Source organism: Hemitrygon akajei, chromosome 14, assembly GCF_048418815.1.
Source record: "Hemitrygon akajei chromosome 14, sHemAka1.3, whole genome shotgun sequence".
NCBI lineage: Eukaryota > Metazoa > Chordata > Chondrichthyes > Myliobatiformes > Dasyatidae > Hemitrygon > Hemitrygon akajei.
In genome coordinates, this window is record NC_133137.1 from 62,546,346 (window position 1) to 62,571,904 (window position 25,559).

Consider the following 25,559-nt stretch of genomic DNA (forward strand, 5'->3'; position numbering starts at 1 on the left):
AGCAGTGTGAGATAGCATACCAAAAGACAAACAAAATGGTAACGACAGAAATTGTACTCACACATTATGATCCATATCATCCAATGAAGCTTGCCAGTGACATCTTGCTTTAAGGTATAGGTGCAGTCAAGTCACATTTTATGAATGATGGAAGTGAACGCCGCATAGCTTTTGCATTACGTTCCCTTACCATTGCAGAAATAAGTTAACTACAGATTGATAGACAGGCCATGAGTCTGGTTTGGGGTGTGAAAATGTTTCAACCAGTAATTGTATGGAAGAGAGTTTACCCTCATTACTGATCATCAATAACTGCAGTCCATTTCCAATCCACGGAATGGTGTTCCTCTGACAGCAGCAGCAGAAATGCAGAGATGGGCTGTGTTTCTTGGAGGATACATTTACATGATTAAATTGAAAAGGAATTCAATAATAGAAATGCTGATGGATTGTCCCATTTACCCTTGGTAAAGAAAATACCTGAAAAATTTACAGGATAGGACACTCCTCTTGACGTATTCTCCCTAATGCAAATCAAAAGTCTTCCCTTTATAGTAGTGGGTTATTCACATTGGCTGGAATGTGCAGCAGAAATTCTAGTTCCCCTATTGTCACCAGTACTGGGATGCACTTGCCCTGGGGTTGCCTTATGTGGGGATTGAGAGGTGTTGTACCATCCAAGCTGAGAGCTGAAGTGTTGGAGGACCTACATGCCAGTCATCTAGGCATGGTCAAAGTGAAAACATTGGTTTGAAACTTTGTCTGGATGTATATATATACTATATATATGATGATTAGAGAGCTATGTGTAGCATATTTGAGTTGAGATGCATTCCATCTTGAGTTGGAGTTTATAGCTAAGCAAGGAGGAGTGCTATGTGCTAGTGTCTTCCACAGTGAAGACTGATACAATATACTTATTCAGTTTATCTGCCATTTCATTGTCCCCCATTACTACCTCTCCAGCATCATTTTCCAGTGGTCCGATATCTACACTTTAGGTATCTGAAGAAACTTTTGGTATCTTCTTTAATATTATTGGCTAGCTTACTTTTGTATTCCATCTTGACCTTCTTAATTACTTTTTTAGTTGCCTTCCATTCGATTTTAAAAGCTCCCAATCTAACTTCCAACTAATTTTTGCTCTATTATATGCCCTCTCTTTGGCTTTTATGTTGGCTTTGAATTCTCTTATTAGCCGTGACTGTGTTTCATGTGCCTTCTGAATTGCTTCCAGAAATTTCAGCCATTGCTACTCTGTCATCATCCTTACCAGTGTTCTTTTCCAATCAGTTCAAGCCTACTCCTCTCTCATGCCTCTGTAATTCCCTTTACTCCGCTGTAATACTGTAACACTGTAATACAATTACACCCAAGGAATCCATTAACCTGTTAACTTGTATGTCTTTGGATTGTGGGAGGAAACCAGATCATGGGGAGGAAATCCAGATGATTTGCAAACTCCTTACAGACGTTAGCAGCATTGAACCTGGATTGCTGGCACTATATTGGCATTTTGCAAACAGCTATATTAGTGTGCCTCCTAATTTAATAATCCTATTCTTCCTCTTTTTGGGCTTTAACATGAAGTTTCTCACTGTGTGTGAAATCGGTTACGCCCCTGCAGCCTGGATCCATTTATTTTCTTGGAAAAGATATTAATACCTATCCGGTTCAAGTGAAAGACTTTCCCTGTGTCTGAAGTTATTTCAGAGTACGCATTAATTATTCTAAAATAAAAAAAAGTACGTCATTTGGAAAACTAACAAATATTTTCAGATATACAGCAAAAATTATTGCAATAAAATTCTTAACCGCTGTACAATTGTTATAAAAGTCAGCTCAAAATATAAGTTAATTCCAGACATTATCAACTAAATAAAATTACTGGCAGAATCATGATATGAAGTGTGAAATATGTCCCGGTCACGTAGCGGATCGCAGGAGGTGGTGGGGGGAGAATGGTTGTTTTAGGAGCTGTCTGATACTTTCAGTTCTGGTAAGTCTGTCAGCGTGTTTTATCTAGTTTCCTTCCATTGTTTCCTTTTGGGCAATTAAGGCTGTGCAGTTTCTATTGAATCTGATACCATAATTCAGCAAACGGATATAACATGCAAAGTCTCCCTCCCCGTGTCTTCATTGTTGATTATTGCACAGTTCCTGCCCTCTATAAATTGTCCTGTTTTCCCAAGAAGACACTTCACAGCTCTTGGAAGTGGTTGCTCCTGAAGTTCAGAACTGCTGATATGACATTGCATTGAAGTCGCTTTGCTTGTCTCAAAAATTGTTGCCTGTAGGAGCTGAGGTAACTGCTGTTTGTATCCTTAGCCTCTCTGTAGGGCACTTCAGTGGGGGGGGGGGGGGAGTGGAATTCAAACATGTTTCAAAGCATAGACCAGAGAGTTAAAAAAGAAATGAACAAGACTACTTCAGCAACAGACTGGATCTGCAGTCTCCCTTGCCTTCAGTGAATGAGGCTACTTGAAGTGGAAAATTATTTTTGGAAGGAACTTGAGAAGGAATTGGGAATTACATTGCCTATGATGAAAACGTGAGAAAATGTTCAGTGATGTTGTTCGGAGCTTTGCTAATTGTTTTTCTCTTGGCTTCACACAGATGGTGAGCTGTTACCTGTCACTGTTTCTGGTCTTTGCGTTGGCGCTCTGCTCTCAAGGTATGAGGGGCAGTTTGTCTTCTAACAAGGGGTTGTAGTGCATGTTAAGCTGTGAGTCGCTGATATATAGATTTGTTTTTTTCTAAGTGGAACTTCTGCTGCTGGACAAACTTATTCTGTTTTCCTCCCACCTCTTGGACGAAGAATAGTTTAACTTGTCACAGGTGACTCAACTTCCAACAATAGGGAGTGGGAATCAAACTGAAGGGTAACGGTGCAGGGAGGTAATCAGAATGTGGCAGTGAATGATATGGAGCTCCATGTGTTTGTTTACCAGGACAAGGGAAACGATCGCTCACTGAGGTCCGGAACAAACCGTCTCAGGATGCCCGATGTAGTCTCTTCGGACACGACCGCATCCAAACCTTCGATGGGAAGTTTTACGAGTTCCCAGGGCACTGCAGTTACAAGCTGGCTGGCGACTGCATCAAAAACTCCTTCTCAGTTTTAGGTATCTCACTTCATCTTTTTCACTTGCAGCCTTTGTATTCAAGCATATTTAATTTGCATGAGATTGACTTCCCGGGCAATGCTTGGCAAGTGATAGTGTCCCATCTTTTACAGGTAACTACCAGAATGGAAAACGGAAAAGCATTACTCTGTACCTGGGTGAATACTTTGAGGTCACTCTCACTTTAAAAGGAGAAGTGTCAGTAGGGAAGAAAAGGTAATGGATCTCACTAATCCTGGGTTCATCGGTCCCACTGACCCTGCTTCACAGACTGATAGTGTGGCCAATTGTTCTTTGGTTTACAGATTTTAAAATTGTAAACACCATTGTCATGATGTTATTCCTGTTTTGACTTGTTATGTTGCAATATCTCCTGTGAAGTATTGCCAAAGTCAGCTCTCAGATTGCCTGAGGTCTAATGGCTTCCTGTTCCATTCAGTATCACGATCATATGACTCATGCTTCTATGATTTTGGGAACCGGGAAGGGCTTTCGCTACTCAAACCAATGTGATTTTGGGGCCTTTGGCACCCAATAGATCTCTCTGAGTACAACCCAGAACAGAGAGGGAAGGTCCCCTCCCCAGTTGCTTAATATTTGTGTTTCTGGCTTTTTCAAAAACAACTATCCATTCATATACGCAGGGACATGTAGATCTGAACCAAAGCAAAGCAGTTCAGACTCGAACCAGGCAATGCTCAAGCAACATACATCAAGTCCTATCAGGTTGGAAGCCTGGCTGTAAGCATGGCCCAAATTTGGATTTTATACCAGTGATGTTTACATTGCAATTAGCTGAAGAGAAGACTTAAAGAAAACAGGATCTACTTTGGTCTGATATATCTGAGCATCGGTAATTTTATGGTGACACACATTGGGAGAACTTCATTCTGAATAGAGGATGGGAAAATTCACAGGTTAGGTAAATTGCCAATTTCACTTTTGCTATTAGCTTCAAAACTATCCGTACCCTAGATGTGAAGTCAAGACAAGTCAGGTTTTATTGTCATTTAAGTATATACATGGATACAGTCAAAAGAGACAACTTTCCCCCAGACCAGGGTGTAAAGCACATAACACACATATAACGCACAAAAATTTAGCAAAGTAAGGATAAAATCTACAGATGAATTACACATAAATAAACAAAGTAAAGTACATAATTTAATTGTTGTAAGGTACAAAATAGATTAGCTGGTGAAACTTTGAATGCGATACAGTAGGGATTTCAGAAGCCTAACACAGAGGGAAGAAACTGTTCCTCATTCTGACCATTCTTGTTTTATGCATCGGAGCCTACGGCCTGAGGGTAGAAAGTCAAAGAGGATGCTGGACGGATGGGTGGGATTCTTGATGATACTAAGGGCGCTGCATACGCAGTTCTCCTGTTAAATGTCCCTGATGGATGGTAGGGAGAACCCCTATGATCCTCTCAGTCATCCTCACAGTCCTTTGTAGGCACTTCTGATCTGATGCTTGGCCGTTCCCATACCAGATGGAGATGTAGCTTGTCAGGACACTCTCAATAGTGCCCCTGTAAAATGCAGAAGATGGAGGCGGGGGGGTTCGAGTGGGAGCCTTGCTTGCCTCAATCTCTGTAGGAAGTGGAGGCACTGCTGTGCCTTCTTGTTCAGGGAGGGACCAGCTGAGGTCATCCATGATGTGAACTCCCAGGAACTTGGTGCACTTAACTCTCTCTATGGAGGAGTCATACTCGCAGAAAGGGTTGGGTTGTCTACACTTTCCTAAAGCTCAAAATCATGCCCTTGGTGTTCTTCACATTCAGACTTGGGTCAATCTTCTCAACCTAGCACAGGTTAATTTGAAGTATTTCCTTCTCAGTAGATACTGACTGTAGGGATTACAGTATAAGTGAACTCCATGCCTATAATTCTGAACTAGTTTGTCTGTTTTTATTTTGCTTAGGATCCAGCTCCCATTTACAACTTATGGTGTGTACATTGGGACAGAAGCAGGCTACTATATTATGTCAAGCAATGAATATGGGTTCACCGCCAGGATTGATACCAATGAAAATGTAGCCATCACGTTGTCTAAAAAATATTTCAGTAGGACCTGCGGACTCTGTGGCAATTACAATCACTTCCCCCAAGACGATTACTTGACTCAAGAAGGTAATGGAATGATTGCTAACAAGAAATCATTAACTTTTCAAACATTTGTGAGCTAACAACCGATGCTGGTGTGCTGTTGTGATCATCTCCTGAGATCATCTCATATCATAATTCACATTGCATATTTCTCCTGACATGTAAGAAGGCCATCTGGTCTATCTAATGTATCTGTATAATGTATCTAATGTATCTGGTCTATCTAATGTATGCCAGTTCTCAGAGTATTCCCATTAATCTACTCTCTCATTATTTCCCTGTATTCCAATCTGTCTCACATCCCTATTGAAACTTTAATTATTCTAACACCTACCCACTTACACTTTGGGTGTTTACATTAGGCAGTTAACCTATGGCTGCAGCTCTGGAACGTGGAGGAAATTTCACTCCATCCAGGCCATGTTCTCTTCTTGCTCCTGCCATCAGGCAGGAGGCTCGAGAGCCTTAGGTCCCACACCACCAGGTTTGGGAACAGGTATTACCCTTTAACAATTAGGCTCCTGAACCAGCATGGATAACTTCACCCACCTCAACACTGAACTGATTCCACAACCTACAGACTCACTTTCAGGGACTCTATAACTTGAGCACTCCATATTATTTATTTATTTGTTGCCTTTTTAAAAATATTTATTTATTTATTTATTGGCATGATTTGTCCTCTTTTGCACATTGGATGTTTGTCAGACTTTGTTATATATACTGTAGTTTTTCAAACAAAAAATGTATTTTGTTATTTTCCTTTAAATACCTGCAAGAAAATAAATCTCATGGAGTATATGGTGCCATATATGTTCTTCGATATTAAGTTGACTTTGAACTTTGCACTTTGAAACTGGAGCAGCCAGGGAAGGTCAAACTGTCACTTGCAGAATTTCAGACTCTACACAGCCCGCAGTTGAAGTTAGAATCCTGAGCATGGCAAAGGACTGGGAGATGAAGGTTGATCTTGAAAAGAAGTTGGTGTTCCCACCAATAGTAGAGACCACACTTCGACCAGACATTCTACTATTGTCAGAGAGTGCAAAGAAGCTCGTGGTGATAGAGCTAGCAGTACGATGGGAGACATGATGCCAAGAGGCGACAAGAGGAAGCTTGCGGGGTCTGAAGACCTGGTGGCGGACTGCAGACAGCAAGGCTAGCAGATGTGGAACTTCCCTGTCGAAGTGGGGGCAAGAGGATTTCCCGCTGTGTCATGCTGGAAGATGATGGCAGCTTTAGGGATACGAGGGAGAACCAGGGAGAGAGCCGTTAACACCATGCACAAGCAGCAGAGAGAGCGTCCAGTTGGCTTTGGCTCGAAGGGACGATAGTAGCTGGAAATCTGACCGTCGGGGGTAGAAGATTGATCACTTTCTCCTGTCCTACCATCCCGAGGATGTTCCGGGTTAGGGGATGAAACGTCTGGAGACGGATGGACCCAGCTGATGACTTGACAGTCCAGCAGCAGAAACATCACAGCTGTTTAATGTAATGAACCTGGACCACTCGATCTGTGCAGCAGCTTTACTTGCTGTGGCATTATGCCAACGATTTTATGATAGACAAGTCATACTGGAAATATTCACCAGGTCAGGCGGCATCCATGAAAAGAGAAACAGATTTAATGTTCCAAGATGGTGACCTTCCTCCTTCCCGGTTGACATTATCATCTTAATTTTTCAAAGCAAACATGATATCCCAAGTTAATTCCTATTAATCCTGAGAACTTCCTGTGTATATTCCTATCTCAGGTGCTCCCTGTAACTATTGTTATCCAGGCTTTACCAGTGAATGTTGTTGCTCTGGGTACTCCATACAAATATTACTATAATCTGTAAATGTTGTTATACCAACTGTTCACTCTAATTATGAATACATTACATTCTTACCTACTTTATCCTACTTGCTAATCTCACTTCTACACACACGCAACATTTTAGGAACACAATCCACCATCAGATTACTGAACGGAGAATGAATCCATGAACACTACCTCACTATTTTTGCTCTCTATTTGTATTAGTTATTTATTTTTATTTGTATTTCTTATTCTATTTTACGTATTGCACTGTAATGCTGCGGAGAAACAACAAATTTCATGACAAATGTCAGTGGTAATAGGCCAGATTCTGATTCTGCACTATAAATGCTTTGTGATTAAGGCTTACTTCTCTACTCTAAATATCTTCCTGGAAAACTGTAACACTCCTGGAAATAATCCACAAAAACTAAGATTGTCTTGGGATCCACTAGAAATATTCCTCAAATATTGACTTGCCTCCAGTAAGTCCTTCTATTAATTGATATGCTCCTGAGGATCTTTTGCAAATATTAAGGATTTCCTGGCTATCTTCAAGGGACTTCTGTAAAAACTATTATGCTCTTAGCACTTTGACACAATAGTGCGGATTTCCTGCAAATGCTCCAAGAAATCCATTTAAAATTCTGATCTGCTCCTGAAAATACTGCCGAAGACCCTTCTCCCCTGAAAATGCTGGTGTCAGATAGGGCGGACTTTATAGATTTTATTTTCCCCCGGAGTTATTATTCACATGAGTAACAACAGAAGTGGTTTGCAGGTAAATAAATGAATGTATGAAATTCTGACAACTTTGGGGAACAGTGCAGATCTCTCAGTACATCTGCTGGGCCTAACTTTCAAATTAATTACTAATTAGGAAATCTATGTTATCGGGAGAATACAATTGATATAAGTGATTAAATTAAATCAGTTTCTACTATATAATAATGATTGACATAATAGCAATTGTAAAACCAACCAGTTGTCAATAAAATGCAACAGGGTTACCACTCCACTTCAGAGAAAGAACTGTAGGGAAGGGATTTAGCAACTTCCTTGGTCTATTCTATTAGGTTATATCTAGCCACTAATGCGATTTGAACTTTTTTCTCAGTAAGAAGTCAATTCAGGATGTCAGTTACACCCACATTCCATAAAAAAAATAAACTAACAATATAAACAATGTTTTATGCTCTGGAAATCCAGCGTCATTGGCAACTTTAACTGGTGCATTAAATTATCTACTCCTTGCTTTAGTTTTTCTTTAACTTTTTTGTAATTTTTATAAATGCCTTGGACAAAAACACAAACGAATAGTTGCTAAATTTGAACATGACACAAATATAGGTGGGTAAGCTGTGAAGAGAGCATGAAGGGGCTATAAAGGGATATAATTAGGTTTAGTAAATGCACAACGATCTGGAAAATGCAAAAACGTGGGAAAATATGAAAAAGTCAGTTTTGGTAAAAAAAATAGAAGCCTATTATTTAAATGGTGGGAGTGCAGAGTTTTGAGATGCAGAGGGATCTGTGTATCCCGGTACATAATTCGCAAAGACTGGTACACAGTTACTATACAAACAATTAGAAAAGGTAAAAATAATGCCTTCTTTGCATTGGCACTTGCGTGCTTGACCCAGGACAGATCCTCTGATATGGAACGCAAAGGCCTTAACAATACATTGAAGACGTCAAATACGTAGTTAAATACAGTGGTTAATTTGGACAATAAGATCCACGAGCAAGAAAAGGGTAGTGATGAATTGTTTATCATTTGTGGGTATTGATCAAAGCAAAAAAATGTCATTATGACAAGAACCTACTAGCATTTCTTTTAATAGATTAATGCAATCTATAACATCCAAAGAACAGGCAATCACATCACTGTAGAATGTCCCAACTCCAGTGAGGTAGTATTCCCTTCATTACTGTGCTGAAATATGAGCTCAGATTACTGGAAAATGATGGCCTCCGATCAAACACATCAGTAAGAATTGTAATAATGACAGAAAATGAAAGTCTAAACAAAGTAGAAATGAATTGCTAACTTAATAACACAAGTCATATTCACATTGTAAATGCCATTGCTTGTGTGTATGGGTTGGGATAAATTGTCACTGTGCAAAAAAAAGAGGTGATCTTTAACGTCAGTGATTTAATGCTTTCTGTCTTGCTTTATCAAAAATACAGAAGTAGATTTTACCCTTAAATTTATCTCTTTAACAAAAAAAAGCCTCTATGCATCAGAAATTGGTTGAAGCCTAGGATGGTCATTTTTCCCCTGAATGTTAAAATTAATGCAGGAACATAAGAAGCTGCATAGGATAATGGACTCAGCCCAGTGTGTCATGGGCACATTTATCCCCTCCATCAGAAGTTTCTACATGAGGTGCTGTCTCAAGAAGGCAATATTTATCATCAAGTATCCATCGGGGATGCCACCTCTTGTAGCTGTCATTGGGCAGGATGTGACGAAGCCTGAAGTCCCACTCTTGCAGGTTCAAGAAAAGCCATTTCTCTTCAACCATTCAGTCTTGAAGCAACCTGCACCACGGTAATCACCTTCCTCACTATGACCAGTTTGCTCTGCAGTAGACTTTTTTTGTTCTAATTTGGTTATTTCTTGTATAGTCAATGCCAACTTGATGGCACCAGTAAGCGGCAAGTCTTTGCTTGCAGCACTGATGGGAATCATCAAGTGTTTCCATTAAGGACTGCTACAGCTAAATTCCACAGTCACAGCCATGGGTCTTCAGTAAGCAACATTGTTTTAAGATGTTTCAAATATCTATTGACCTTCAATATCGATGGACCCCGAATGGCAGACTCAAGTCACAGGTGCAGTTCCCCTTTAAGAAAATGGAAGTGGGGAAAGCGTGTTGAGCCACAGATACGACTGAAGGGCAAAGGCCTTAGACCCCCAATCCTGATTATCTTGCTGGCAAATGTACAGTCACTGTAAAATAAAACTAAAGAATTTAGAGCAAGATTGCAGTATCAGAGGGGCAGCAGGAGCTGCTGTGCACTTTGCTTCATGGAAACATGGCTGTCCCTGCCACTTCAGGCACAGTGCCGCAGGCCAATGGCTCCACCATTCACCATAAGGTAGGTCAGCTGAGTCTTTTAAAGGTAGGGGAGAGGGAGAATGCTTCATGATTAACACATTGATGTGCAGAGATGTGTTGGTTCTGTCTTAGTCCTGATCATCTGACCTGGAACATCTAGCAATCAAGGGAGCTTTACACCATCATCCTGGCAGTGGAGTACAATCCGCCTCAGGCAGGCATTGGAGAAGCAGTTCATCATGTTCAGTAGACAACAGACAATAGACAGTAGGTGCAGGAGTAGGCCATTCGGCCCTTCAAGCCATTCACTGTGATCATGGCTGATTATACACAATCAGTACCCCGTTCCTGCCCTCTCCCGATATCCCTTGACCCCACTATCTATAAGAGCTCTATCTAACTCTCTCTTGAATGCATCCAGAGACTTGGCCTCCACTACCTTCTGGGGCAGAGCATTCCACATATCCACCACTCTCTAGGTGAAAAAGTTTTTCCGCATCTCTGTTCTAAATGGCCTACCCCTTATTCTTAAATTGTGGCCTCTAGTTCTGGACTCACCCATCAGCGGGAACATGCTTCCTGCCTCTAGTGTGTCCAATCCCTTAATAATCTTATATGTTTCAATCAGATCCCCTCTCATCCTTCTAAATTCCAGTGTATACAAGCCCAGTTGCTCCAATCTTTCAACATATGACAGTTCCGCCATTCCGGGAATTAACCTTGTGAACCTACGCTGCACTCCCTCAATAGCAAGAATGTACTTCCTCAAATTTGGAGACCAAATTTGGAGATCACAGTCAATGTAAATCAAAAACAACATCTCCTCCTCACTGACAGTCAACAATGGCACATCTCCATGGTGCGTGATTATCTCACTGCTCTACTCATGACAGTAGTTGTGACATTTACAATCTACATGACTGTGGATGACACAACTATTGTTGGCCAAATATCAGATGGTGATGAGGAGACATACATGAATGAGATAGCTGTGTAGTATCACAACAACAGTCTAGCACTCAGCATCGGTAAGACCAAGAATTTCATTGTTGACTTCAGAAAAGAGAAGTTGAGGGAAGACACACTAGTCCTCATTGAGAGGTCAGCACTAGAAAGGCTGAGCAATTGCAAGTTCCTGGGTGCTGGCATACAGTATCTGAGGATCTGTCCTGGGCCCAGTTGATGCTGTTACAAAGAAGGCACAACAGCAGCTATGTTTCATTTGGAGTTTGAGTGAGACTTGGTATGTCACCAAACATTCTTGCACCAGGGAGAGCCCTCTCACTGGTTGCATCACCATCTGGTATGGAGGGGCCACTGCACAAGATTCAGAAAAGCTGCAGAAAGATGTAAACTCAGCCTGCTCCATCGTGAGCACTAGCCTCCCCAACATTAATGATATCTTCAAAAAGTGATGCCTGAAAAAGGTGACATCTATCGTTCAGGATCTACATCACCCAGGACATGTCCTCTTCTCATTGCTATCATATAGCTTTTTGTTATCCATTGCAATGTACTGCTGCTGCTGCAGAATAACATGGGAAGACCAAGGCTGCACTGCTCCCTGTTACTATTGATGGCAAGGACTTGGATGAGGGGAGTACCTAGAAGTACCTGGGGTGCACCTGGATGACAGACTTGAGTGGAGCACCAACACAGAGACTGTGTACAAGAAGGGCCAGAGTCACCTCTTCTTCCCGAGATGACTGAGGTCCTTTGGAGTAGACAGGCCTCTTCTTCACATGTTCTACCAATCTGTTGACACCAGTACAATCTTCTGTGCAGTAGTGTGCTGAGGCAATGGCATCACACGCGTGAAGCCAACAGGTTCAATAAACTGATTAGAAAGACTGGCTGTGTTATTGGAGTCAAAATGGACATACTGGAGTCTGTAGTAGAACAAAGGACCCTATGGGAAATCCTGACAATTTTGGCCAATGTCTCTCACACTCTGCATGCATCCCTGGCTGAACAGAGGAGCACTTTAGTAATCAACTAAGACAACTGTGCTGCCCCAACTTATTTTTTATTCTTTCTTATTTCTCTTCTACTATCTTTATGTTTGTATATCTGTGCTTTTGTAATGCTACTGTGACACTGTAATTTCCTTTGGGATCAATAAAGTATCTATCTATCTATTTCATGGCGCATGCCGGTGATATTAACTTGATTTTGCTAGTTTTTCATAACTTAAGTTTTCCTTGTAGATGTTATGTACTTGATGCTCTGTGTCTGTGAACCTGCTGCAAGTATGTTTTTACTACACCTGTATATGCATGTACTTTTGCATATGTCAAAAACCTCGATATCTTATTTCCCTCTCTCAGGTTTCCAAGTGAAGAGCAGCTTTGATTTTGCTAACTCTTGGGCAATGGGTGGTGCTGAGGAGCTGTGCAGCAGAGTGTCTGCTCCCAGTAAAACCTGCAACATGTCTGGTGAAGCAATCAAAATGGTAAGTTCCAATAAAGTAAAAGTGCCATGTGTATAAGAACAGTGAATTATAGATATTTTTGGGGAAATATTTTGAGTAGGTAGTTTGTCCAGAAAACCATAAGCTATAGGAGCAGAATGAGGACATTTGGCCCATCAAGTCTGCATCACCATTTCATCTTAGCAGATCCAATCTTCCTCTCAGCCACAGTCTCCTGCCTTCTCCCCGTATCCCTACAGAGAAGTCATCACCCTGACACAGTGGTGTCAAGCAAACAACCTCTCCTTCGATGTTGCAAAAACAAAGGAGCTGGTTGTGGACTACAGGACGAATGGAGACGGGCTAACCGCATTGATATCGATGGATCTGGGGTTGAGAGGGAGAACAGCTTCAAGTTTCTCGGCATACACATCACTGAGGATCTCACATGACCTGTACATACTGGCTTTGACGGTTGAAGAAACATAGAAACATAGAAAACCTACAGCACAATACAGGCCCTTCGGCCCACAAGGTTGTGCCGAACATGTCCCTACCCTAGAAATTACTAGGCTTACCTATAGCCCTCTATTTTACTAAGCTCCATGTAGCTATCTAAAAGTCTCTTAAAAGACCCTATCGTATCTGCCTCCATCACCGTTTCCGGCAGCCCATTCCACCCACTCACCATTCTCTGAGTAAAAACTTACCCCTGACATCTCCTCTGTACCTACTCCCCAGCACCTTAAGCCTGTGTCCTCTTGTGGCAACCATTTCAGCCCTGGGAAAAAGCCTCTGACTATCCACACGATCAATGCCTCTCATCATCTTATACACCTCTATCAGGTCACCTCTCATCCTCCGTCACTCCAAGGAGAAAAGGCTAAGTTCACTCAACCTATTCTCACAGGGCATGCTCCCCAATCCAGGCAGCATCCTTGTAAATCTCCTCTGCACCCTTTCTATGGCTTCCACATCCTTCCTGTAGTGAGGCGACCAAAACTGAGCACAGTACTCCAAGTGGGGTCTGCCCAGGATCCTATATAGCTGTAACATTACCTCTCGGCTCCTAAATTCAATTCCACGGTCGATAAAGGCCAATACACCATACACCTTCATAACCACTGAGTCAACCTGCGCAGCTGCTTTGAGCGTCCTATGGACTCAGACCCCAAGATCCCTCTGATCCTCCACACTGCCAAAAGTCTTACCATTAATAATATATTCTGCCATCATATTTGACCTACCAAAATGAACCACTTCACACTTATCTGGGTTGAACTCCATCTGCCACTTCTCAGCTCTGTTTTGCATCCTATCGATGTTCCACTGTAACCTCTGACAGCCCTCCACACTGTCCATGACACGTCTAACCTTAGTGTCATCAGCAAACTTACTAACCCATCTCTCCACTTCCTCATCCAGGTCATTTATAAAAATCTCAAAAAGTAAGGATCCCAGAACACCTCCAAATCTTGCATGGGCCCCCGAATCTTAAGAACTTTCCACAGGGGCACAATTGAGAGCATCCTGACTGGTGCCTGATATAGAAACTGTACCTCCTTTAATCGCAGTTCTCTGCAGAGAGTGGTACGGACAAGTACCGTGCATCTGTAGATGCGAACTTTCCACTATTCAGGACAATTACAAAGACAGGTGTGTGAAAAAAGGCCTGAAGGATCATAAGGGACCCGAGTCACCCCATCCACAATCTATTCCAGCTGCTACCATCCGGGAAGCGGTACCGTAGCATAACTGAAAGGACCAAGAGGCTTCAGGACAGCTTCTTCCACCAGGCCATCAGACTGACTAACTCATGCTGATACAATTGTATTTCTATCTTATATTGATTGTCTTGTTGTACAAACTATTTATTATGAATTACTATAAATTGCACATTGCTCATTTAGACAGAGACGTACGCAAAGATTTTTACTCCTCATGTATACGAAGGTGTAAGTAATAGTCAATTCAATTCATGCTCAGACCAATCAAGAATCTATCAAGCTCTGCCTTGAACATGCATCAAGACTTGGCCTCCACAGTCATCTATGGGAATGAATTCCACAGACTCACCACTCTCTGACTAAATAAATTCCTTCTCATCTCCGTTCTAAAAGGACACCCCTCTATTCTGAGGCTGTGTCCTTTGGTCTTGGACTCTCCCACCATAGGAAACATCCTCTCCACGTCCACTCTATCAAGAATTTTCACCATTCAATAAGTTTCAATGAGATCACCCATCATTCTTTAGAATTCTAGTGAATACAGGCCCAGAGCCATAAAAAAAATGTTCATATGAGAAGCTATTCAATCCTGGAATCATTTTTGTGAACCTCCTTTGAACCCTGAATGAAGAAACGAAGAAATAATGGATAGGCTAGGCTTCTATCTGCAGGAGTATAGAATAATAAGAGATTAAACCAGTGGGGTCTTGACATGGTGGACGTGCAAGGGATGTTTCCTCTGGTAGGAATGGTGGGGGAGAGTGAATAATTAGGTTTGCTGGCAACTGTATGTAGAGAAGTGGACCCTTATTTAAGACAGCTTTGTGACAATGTTTTTTCCCCTCAGAGGGTTGTGAGTGCAACTCTCACTTTGGCTACTGGCTTAATATAGGGGGTGTAACCCCTGGCCCAGCCAAACTTAAGAAATCTCGTTTGGGTGGATGCTGCGCGATGTGTCCCCTGTTACAAATCGGTTCCCCGAAATGACAAACAGTACACAAGATGTGATTAAATGATTCAACTTTATAATTCTTACTTTGACTATATGGTTAGTAAAGAAACGAAAAAAGAAAAAAGGGCTCAATCTTATTAAACAGTCTGTTGCACATCGTTGGAGATCACTGATAAGTTGATCGTTCACCATCGACCTCCTCCGATCGTTGCTGCCCTTCGGACCCTTACTCCAAGCCCACCCCGTCTGGCGGTCTACCAACTCTTTCCATTCGCGTCTTCTCTCTTCATCTCTTCCCGGCAAAAGCCCGCGAAAATCTCTCTTCCAGCTCACAAGAAAGAACAACAGCATTCCTAACCCCATTATCTCTAGTCATAACACAAACATTGCTGCTACAGAGAAACCATTACATTATCAGTGAAACCTTACAGCATGTTACACAGCAGTGAAGCCCTACAGCATGTTACATGAGTCTTTGGAACACTTTGTAATCAAAGAATATAGATAGAGACTGATAGGTTGTTGGTAAGCAAGAAGGAGGCCGATTGTCATGGGTAGCTTGGAACGTAGAGTTTAGATCACCGTCAGATCAGTCATGATCTTGTTTGGATGGTGGAGCAGGTTTGTGGTGTTCGGTAGCCTATTCGTCATCTTGAATGTTCCTACATTTATACGTTTATGTTGACTTTTACACACAAAGCACTCTTTATTTCTGCATATATGTTCAATGCAAATGAAGTTGGAACATAACAGATAGAATAATATATAGGTTATTCCCCAACAGCCCCCACACCATAACTAATTTATAATTTCCTGTCAGAGTCATCTTATGTATGGATACTCCAGTACCTACCATTACTTTATGGATATACAATCAGTCTATGTATATAAATGAATCTTATGTATTTATATTTATTGTGTTCTTTATGCTCATGCTGTTTATTTCATGCTGCATCATGTCTGGTGTAACAATTATTTCACCCTCCTTTACACTTCTGTACTGGCAATCTTGAATCTTGAAAACTTGAAGGTTACACTTGATTGTTCATTAGTAATCAACAGGCAAACACTTACACATGTAACCTTTTATAAGTATCACAGAACTTACTTAATTAAGAGTAGGTCCATTATTAGTCATAATACCCACTACACAATGGAACCCTATTTGAAATCCTGGATAAATATACATTTCCCTGATCATGGAAATGGATTATATCAGAAAGGTGGCAATGTGACACTGAAATGTTAACCTATAGACAAATATCTGCACTCAAAACAAACTTGAAAAATTTTGCATTAAAATTTTGACCCTGAAGCATTACCTCGAATATTTATAGCTTGGGTTTTGAAATATGAAATTAAAGTTGCAATGATAAGTTTCCCAGCTCACTGCAGTTTCGGTTTTAATTATCATATTTGACTGCGCGAGTTTAAATTTGTAGCAAGTGCTGAAGAGCTTTAATGAAAGAGAGAAATAAGAAACAACAGTGCACCATGCGTGTGAGAGAGAGAGCTGGAAAACACACTTACATGAATTAAACTTTTATTTGAATACAGAACTTGATTGGAAAGTGCAAAATGCTCAAAATACAACAAGTGTTCAAGAAATGTAATGATCTTGTGGATCCAGAGCCGTTCATTGCTAGTTGTGAGGATGACGCATGCCACTGTGAAGGAAAGAATTGTCACTGCCAAGCATTTCTGGAATATGCAAGGTCTTGTGCTCAAAAGGGTTTAGTCCTCAAAGATTGGACTACAGAAAGTAACTGCAGTAAGTACAGTAAAGATTATTTGTTCTATTTGTGACTTTCTTCCATTAGCAATGTAATATTTAATTTTTCAATTTCAACAAAATATTATTTTATTATTATAGAATCAATTATGAAATTATATTTTATGGACTGAATTGCTCTTCCGTGATGGATATTCACTGCCTTAGGCCTCTTCCTCATGTTTGCTAAGCTTGATGTGCAGAAGTTCGCTGACGACACGGCCATAGTGGGGTGTGTCAGGAATGGACAGGAGGAGGAGTATAGGAAACTGATACAGGACTTTGTGATATGGTGCAACTCAAACTACCTGCATCTCAATATCACCAAGACCAAGGAGATGGTGGTGGACTTTAGGAGATCTAGGCCTCATATGGAGCCAGTGATCATTAATGGAGAATGTGTGGAGCAGGTTAAGACCTACAAATATCTGGGAGTACAGTTAGACGAGAAGCTAGACTGGACTGCCAACACAGATGCCTTGTGCAGGAAGGCACAGAGTCGAATGTACTTCCTTAGAAGGTTGGCGTCATTCAATGTCTGTAGTGAGATGCTGAAGATGTTCTATAGGTCAGTTGTGGAGAGAGCCCTCTTCTTTGTGGTGGAGTGTTGGGGAGGAAGCATTAAGAAGAGGGATGCCTCACGTCTTAATAAGCTGGTAAGGAAGGCGAGCTCTGTCGTGGGCAAAGTACTGGAGAGTTTAACATCGGTAGCTGAGCGAAGGGCGCTGAGTAGGCTACGGTCAATTATGGATAACTCTGAACATCCTCTACATAGCACCATCCAGAGACAGAGAAGCAGTTTCAGCGACAGGTTACTATCGATGCAATGCTCCTCAGACAGGATGAAGAGGTCAATTCTCCCCAATGCCATTCGGCTTTACAATTCAACCGCCAGGACTTAAGAACTTTTTAAAAGCTATTATTAATGCTTTTTGAGATAGTGATTTAGATGCATATCATATTTTTTTACTGAGTTAAGTATTGTATGTAATTAGTTTTGCTACAACAAGTGTATGGGACATTGGAAAAAAGTTGAATTTCCCCATGGGGATGAATAAAGTATCTATCTATCTATCTATCTATCTATCTATCTATCTATCTATCTATCTATCTATCTATCTATCTATCTATCAAACAGAACCTGCCTCTCACAAGATCAAAAGCAGTTGTAAATAAACTTCCAACTAATATTCCTTTGTTTAACTTCTGGTTGTAATTGAGAGTTAGTCTTCAGTTCTTAAAATGTAAAAGAAAAGCAGTAATCAGCTTGACGTCAAAGGACGTATTGTGTATAGAACAGCTTTGAAGATGCTCTGCCTGTAGAAAAATAGGCATGAGGTGACTAGTTCTTTAAGATGCAGTATAAGACAAAGGGTTGTAAAATTTGGATGGTTTCAAGCAGACAAGCGGACTCTTAAGTTGCTTAGCTCAAGGAGGCTTGCAGAACAGATGGATAATATCATTTAGGATATCAATAATTGATGTGTTCATAGTTGGAAGAGTTTTACATTTTCAAAGAAATTAGCATCATAGCTTTACAGCATTAATTTTGAACTGTGTACACTCAGAGGTCTATGTCTCCAAAATGCTTTCAGATAGTTCATGTTGAAAGGATATCTGAGGAAATATCATATCCATGTGAAGTCACCCAAGTGGGAGAAAAGGGGTATAAATGTAGAAAGCAATTTAGGCTTATTAGGACTGGGATAGGAATATCAAGAGAAAATATTGAAGAAATACAAGGTGAACTAGAATCTATTCCTCAGGCTTTGCTTTCTGCGACTGGCGATTTGTTATCTGCATTGAGGTATGTCTTTTTAGTCTATAGGGATTGTGCCTGTCTTTTGGAAATCTTTTGTGATTTATGCTTTATGTTTTATCCTTTGTGTTTTAGAAATGCTGCATGTTTAAGAACTCTTTTTGTGTTTAGGAAATAGTTTGTGTTTTACAAATGGTTTGTAATTTGGAAATGTTTAAGATAAAAATCTTCTGTGAAATTTAAATGTGTTTTAAGATTGTGGTATGGATTTAAACCTGCATTATTGAAAATAAATGGATTGTGTTTAAACCACTTTGTTAGCTCAAAGTATCTCCTTGGTAGGGAGGGGGAACCCACCACTCAAATAGTGGGTCTTGGCAACTAAGCTCACCATGGAGAATAAACAGTGAAGTAATCCAGTCTTTGAAGATTGTATAATTACCGTATAATCTCCCTTTAGTGAGAGGACTCAAGGCTATTTATATCCAATGAGGTTTAAAGTTTTCATTTCAGTTTGTAACTTTATAGTCTGTAAGCCCAATACCATCACACTTCCTATTTGCTTTTACTTGGAATGTTCAAGTAACTTATTGTTAAGGCTGCTGGATAGAATCATAATGCTATTTTTATGGACAGTCAATTGGAAAGTAAATAAGATTGGAAACTGAAATTATTCCGTTATTGCCAGTTCAAATCATTCTTTAAAGCTTCATTTGTTGGTTTATATAGCAATTGAACTTCTGCTAATAAATACTTGCATACTGCAAAAAAAAACTTTTCTGAAGTTCAGACTTAATCCCAGACAGTTGATTTAAATGTAAGCCCCAGTGAAAGTAAGTATTTTATTCAAAAATATTTGGGGTCTTCAACCATGATTTGATCATATGCAATGTGGTGCATTGGAAGCCCGGGAAACATTATGGTGATCTTCCTAATCCTTCAGAAGTCATGAGTTGAGGTATAGTCTTTATGGATGTTTTTCTTTTGGATGGATTGTCTTAAACGAAGATTTTTTTTTATTTAACAAGTACTGAAATGTCCACCTGGAATGGAATACAAAACGTGTGTGCCAGCCTGCGACCAAACATGCAAGAGTTTAAACATCAATCAGCTGTGCCATAGCCAATGCATGGATGGCTGCACCTGTGGAGGTGATTGTTCACACTTATTACATCTCAGATGTTTAATGAGATGAGTCGCCTGAAAAAGATGCATTCTATTCATTCTGATGAACTGTTTGGATTTCAGATGGGAAACTACTGGATGGGGACACATGCGTAGCCTCTTCAGAATGCTCCTGTATGCACATGGGAAAGCAGTACCCAGCTGGTTCAAGCATCTCCCAGGGCTGCCATGAATGGTTAGTGCTGAAAGTAATGTCTATGATGACCACCACTGAGACCTTAGTTGTGGGATGCATCAAGCTAGCAGTTGGGGGTCCAATTAAGCATTACCATTCACTGTAAACAAAAGCATGAGGCTTACCGCACACATTTTATTAATTCTAGTGTCAATGGTTCTGTGTCTTCTTTGCCTTCCGTACACCTGCCTCTGCGTTAGACTACTGTAATCTGTTGTTGGCTTAATATCCAAATAAACTATTTTACATTTCCTATTCAAATTATATAAATGAATATTCTCCTAAATTTAAATGGTACTTTTTTACATATCAATCTTAATCAATGATTATATACTGAAATAATCTATCATACCTTATTAATGTTCCCTATGCCAATATCTATATCTCTGTTTCATTATATTTTACTTATCCTGCCCACAAAATGGTAATATATTTAGATCTTAGATTACTTCTAACTTTATTATCTATTTATGTTTTTTGTAACATGTCGGAAACAAAGAGATCATGTTAGGTGTGGTGGTGTGCAAAAATTAGATGATAGTCAAGAATTAAATGCAGTGGTAGTCCATTTCAGAAATATGCATCATTGAAACTATAATTGTTCTGAATTAATTAGTGTAATATAGTGAAACACAAATCACAATCAGGTTTCCCAGTCCGGGTCTAAAGGCCGAGGTTTCCCCAAGTGAGTCCCTCTACCTGTATTCACCACCCACGTTCCTTATTCCCTCGAACTTACCTTCTCTGAATCCACCAAGCTGTCGTCAATGGGCCAGACGGTTCCAGAGAGAAACTCTGCAATCTCCAGGTGTGGCAGAATCTTGAGCTTGGCCAAAGATTTTGGGACTTTTGTGATAGGGTAAGGAGTTACCAGCATTTATGCTAAGTCATGTGTCCAATATAGGATAAGCAAATTGTCAGGAAATATTTGAACTGAAGGAAGAATTTATATTTAATTGTTTAGAAAGGAACTTCAAAAAAAGTAATTTTAACAGATACAAATTTGTTAAAACAGTGTAACCACTAACAGTGTACCTTAAGTTTTCAACAATGGTATTGGTTAAAAAATATTTATCAGGCACTGTCCCTTTTAGAAAACACGTATGCTATTATTTTGTATTAAGCATAGAATACTAATTTTTCTTTAATTTTATGCCCATCTTGTGTATATTGCATTTGTAAGAAGGGCTGGGGAAATGGATTCAGTGACACAATGTCCATTTTCAATTTGCTCATTTGGTTTACCCCAAACCTAAATATTCTTCTAAAATCTGCATGAAAATTCCAATTCAATGATATTATCAGCCCCCTCACACTGCTTAGGGGAGGTTATTCACCAGATCTATAAGTTTCTATATTCCAGATTTTATTTTGCAGCATTTGCAGCCACGGAAAATGGGAATGTAGCCACGAGGATTGTCCAGGTATGATTTTTATTTTATCTTGTAAGTTTTAACAATCTGAGCGAAATTGGTTTATGGGGTAATTTTATTCATTTTCTTGTAGTCAAGAGTTTCGTTAGCCAAATGAATTTTGAAAGATGCGGTTGATCTTTTGATATCAGGTAGAGTCAAAGAATCTCGATAAAGTACGCAGAGAATACACGCTGCAAGTTTACAGACAGAATTTGGGAGAATGGGATAAGCTGGATAGGTTGTGCATAGAGCACAACCATGGATTTGATGGATCAAATGGTCTCCTTATCTACAGTAATCTTCCTTTGATTCTATTGTGTCTCAGCCAGCCAATTACAAAGTCCTTACTTGTAGACATCAGTTTAACTACTTTGAACTGTGCCGCCTGAATCAGCAGTAAAGGGAACAAAGTGTTTTCTTTTTGATGATCTCACAATGGAAATGCTGAAATAGATGTTCATAAATATACTGCAATGTAATGTGGAAAATGTACACATGACTCCAAAATGTAGGATCTGGTGGAATGACTGAGGTATTCACCCAAGGGTGTGCCATGGAAGAGGTTAGAACATAGACATAAAACACTACAGCAATGTAGTGCCAATCTTTTAACCTACTCTAAGATCAATTCAATCCTTCCCTTCTACATAGTCCATCTTTCTTTCATCCACGTCTATCTAAGAGTTTCTTAAATGCTTCAATATATCTGCCTTTGCCACCACCCCTGGCAGTGTTCCATGTCCCCTCCACTCGCTGTCTAAAAAAACTTATCTCTGACCTACTCCCTGTACTTTCCTTCAAACACTGCAAAATTATGCCCCCTTGTATTAGCCATTTTGCCTTTGGGAAAAGTCTTGACTACCCACTCGATCTATGCCTCTTATCATCTTGTGCAATTTGTCATGATTTCACAAATTTGAATATATATTTCATTCAGCTCTCTTCTAAACTCTAGCAGATATAAGACTAGCTTACCCAATCTTTTTTTCCTGAGAAAATTCACCAATTCCAGCAAACTTTTTAGGTTATTCATATCCCTAATTAAATAAGGAGACCTGTAGTCAAGTCAAGTTTCCTGTCATCTACACAAGTACAGTAAGGTTCAGGTACAGTGCTAAATATGCTTGCAAGAGCATTACAGGCACATAGATTAATTAGTGCACGTTACTCTAGATATGGTTTTACCAGTGCCCTAAATAAAGGGGGCATCAGCTCACACACAGACGATTGTATGGAGCAACCTTAGTGATGAAAAAGTGGAAAAACCATAGAAAGATTCAAGGAGGGAATTCTTGGGCCTCCCAAGTTGGCACTGAAGGCACCTGCTGAACCACTGTGGAGTAATTAAAATCAGAATTGAAAGAAGAATCAGAATTGGAGTAGGATGAAGATCTCAGAGGACTGTAGGAGTGGAGATTTCAGAGACAAGGTGGGGCATAATCTTGGAGGAAATAGAACACTCTTTGCCCTTGCAGAAATGATTGGATTTAGTATAAATTAGGTTGTATTCAATCTCTACAGCAAGAAACAATAATTTGCAGTGTCTGCATACTAGTCCAATTTGAATAGGGACACATAACAGTTGTAGTTAAAGAGTTCCACCATGAATGGACGTATGACAGGACATAAAAGATAAATTCTTTAAGCACGGCATAAGAACAAGAAAGAAAACTTCTTCACTCTGAGGGTCATGAAAGTGTGGAATGAGCTGCCAGCACAAGTTGTGCATATGGGTTGAATTTCAGCATTTAAGTGAAGTTTAGATAGGTACATGGATGGTAGGGACATGGAGGGCTATGGTCCCAATGCAGTTTGATGGGAGTAGGCAGTTTAAGTAGTTTCAGCATGGACTAGATGGGCTGTAGGGCCTGTTTCTGTGCTGTACTTTTCTATAACTCTACCTGTTATTAAATGAAATATAATACCATGCTATGGGGGTGCCAATAATTCTTTGTCATGTTTAACTCTTGTACATTTAGGGGAATGTTTTGTCATTGGGCAATCACACTTCAAGAGCTTTGATGATAAGTACTTCACCTTTGCTGGAATGTGCCAATACTTGCTGGCAAAGGACTGTGGGGAAGACACGTTTGCGGTTTTCATTGAGAAAGTGCAGGTACAGCCAATCAATATTTTTACGCTATCGAATGCTGAAGGATATTTCTCAGCAATACTCAGTGCTTTGAACTTTCTTCCCTAGTGCGCAGATGATCCTGACGCTGTTTGCATAAGATCGGCCACACTGAGGTTCAAGGAGCTGCAAAGCATGACCATTAAACTTAAACATGGTGGCAGAGTTTCAGTGAATGGCATGGACATACAACCACCTCTAATCCAAGGTTCATACTTATTGTTACCTATCAAAACTGCTTTTTGAGGCTCTTAGAGTTTTGTACAATGAAAAATCACCTAAGTTTCTGTTTAGTTCTGTCAACAAGTCAAAAGAAATGGAAAATTTATAAAATATGGCCTCATTTTGCCTTACTGCTTTCTCCCTGATTTACTTTATGATGTTCAAATGATACAAAATTTTGCTTTTTTTCATTAATCTGGCTACCCGATAAGAAGTGCTCAGCAGAAAAATGTTAGGGGCATGTTATGTTGGCACTGGAACGTGTGGCAGCACCTGTGGGCTGCCCCCAGCACTTCCTTGTGTGTTGGTTGATAGCACAAACAATGCATTTCACTGTATGTTTCAATGTACATGTGATAAGTGAATCTGAATCTGGATCTGAAATGGAATTTATTTCTCTCCTGCTTTACTCTTACATGCTCACATTTACATGGAGTACTGCCACAAGAAAGCAGCTTCCATCAGCAAGGATCGCCACATCCAGATCAGGGTCTCTTCTTGCTAATACCATTGGGAGATCCTCACCATTCAGACCAGGGTCTCTTCTTGCTAATACCATTGGGAGATCCTCACCATTCAGACCAGGGTCTCTTCTTGCTAATACCATTGGGAGATCCTCACCATTCAGACCAGGGTCTCTTCTTGCTAATACCATTGGGAGATCCTCACCATTCAGACCAGGGTCTCTTCTTGCTAATACCATTGGGAGATCCTCACCATTCAGACCAGGGTCTCTTCTTGCTAATACCATTGGGAGATCCTCACCATTCAGACCAGGGTCTCTTCTTGCTAATACCATTGGGAGATCCTCACCATTCAGACCAGGGTCTCTTCTTGCTAATACCATTGGGAGATCCTCACCATTCAGACCAGGGTCTCTTCTTGCTAATACCATTGGGAGATCCTCACCATCCAGACCAGGGTCTCTTCTTGCTAATACCATTGGGAGATCCTCACCATCCAGACCAGGCTCTCTTCTTGCTAGTACCATTGGGAGATCCTCACCATTCAGATCAGGCTCTCTTCTTGCTAATACCATTGGGAGGTCCTCACCATCCAGACCAGGGTCTCTTCTTGCTAATACCATTGGGAGATCCTCACCATTCAGACCAGGGTCTCTTCTTGCTAATACCATTGGGAGGTCCTCACCATCCAGACCAGGCTCTCTTCTTGCTAATACCATTGGGAGATCCTCACCATCCAGACCAGGCTCTCTTCTTGCTAATACCATTGGGAGGTCCTCACCATTCAGATCAGGCTCTCTTCTTGCTAATACCATTGGGAGATCCTCACCATCCAGACCAGGCTCTCTTCTTGCTAATACCATTGGGAGGTCCTCACCATTCAGATCAGGCTCTCTTCTTGCTAATACCATTGGGAGGTCCTCACCATCCAGACCAGGCTCTCTTCTTGCTAATACCATTGGGAGATCCTCACCATCCAGACCAGGCTCTCTTCTTGCTAATACCATTGGGAGGTCCTCACCATTCAGATCAGGCTCTCTTCTTGCTAATACCATTGGGAGATCCTCACCATTCAGACCAGGGTCTCTTCTTGCTAGTACCATTGGGAGATCCTCACCATTCAGACCAGGGTCTCTTCTTGCTAATACCATTGGGAGATCCTCACCATTCAGACCAGGCTCTCTTCTTGTTAATACCATTGGGAGATCTTCACCATCCAGACCAGGGTCTCTTCTTGCTAATA

At 40.6% G+C, this 25,559-nt stretch overlaps 1 protein-coding gene across 1 annotated transcript in view; it reads left to right on the forward strand.

Annotated features, from left to right (window-relative positions):
- The first annotated feature begins 2,173 nt into the window (after positions 1 to 2,173).
- vwf (von Willebrand factor) overlaps positions 2,174 to 25,559 on the forward strand; it is a 122,608-nt gene continuing 99,222 nt past the window's right edge. Inside the window, exons 1-12 of the mRNA XM_073066229.1 lie at positions 2,174 to 2,305; positions 2,617 to 2,674; positions 2,952 to 3,125; positions 3,239 to 3,341; positions 5,052 to 5,260; positions 12,433 to 12,557; positions 16,752 to 16,965; positions 19,753 to 19,875; positions 19,973 to 20,084; positions 21,462 to 21,508; positions 23,479 to 23,615; positions 23,700 to 23,838. Of these exons, the coding sequence (XP_072922330.1) occupies positions 2,617 to 2,674; positions 2,952 to 3,125; positions 3,239 to 3,341; positions 5,052 to 5,260; positions 12,433 to 12,557; positions 16,752 to 16,965; positions 19,753 to 19,875; positions 19,973 to 20,084; positions 21,462 to 21,508; positions 23,479 to 23,615; positions 23,700 to 23,838 (1,441 nt within the window). The 5' untranslated portion in view covers positions 2,174 to 2,305. The remainder of the gene's footprint in view (positions 2,306 to 2,616; positions 2,675 to 2,951; positions 3,126 to 3,238; positions 3,342 to 5,051; positions 5,261 to 12,432; positions 12,558 to 16,751; positions 16,966 to 19,752; positions 19,876 to 19,972; positions 20,085 to 21,461; positions 21,509 to 23,478; positions 23,616 to 23,699; positions 23,839 to 25,559) is intronic.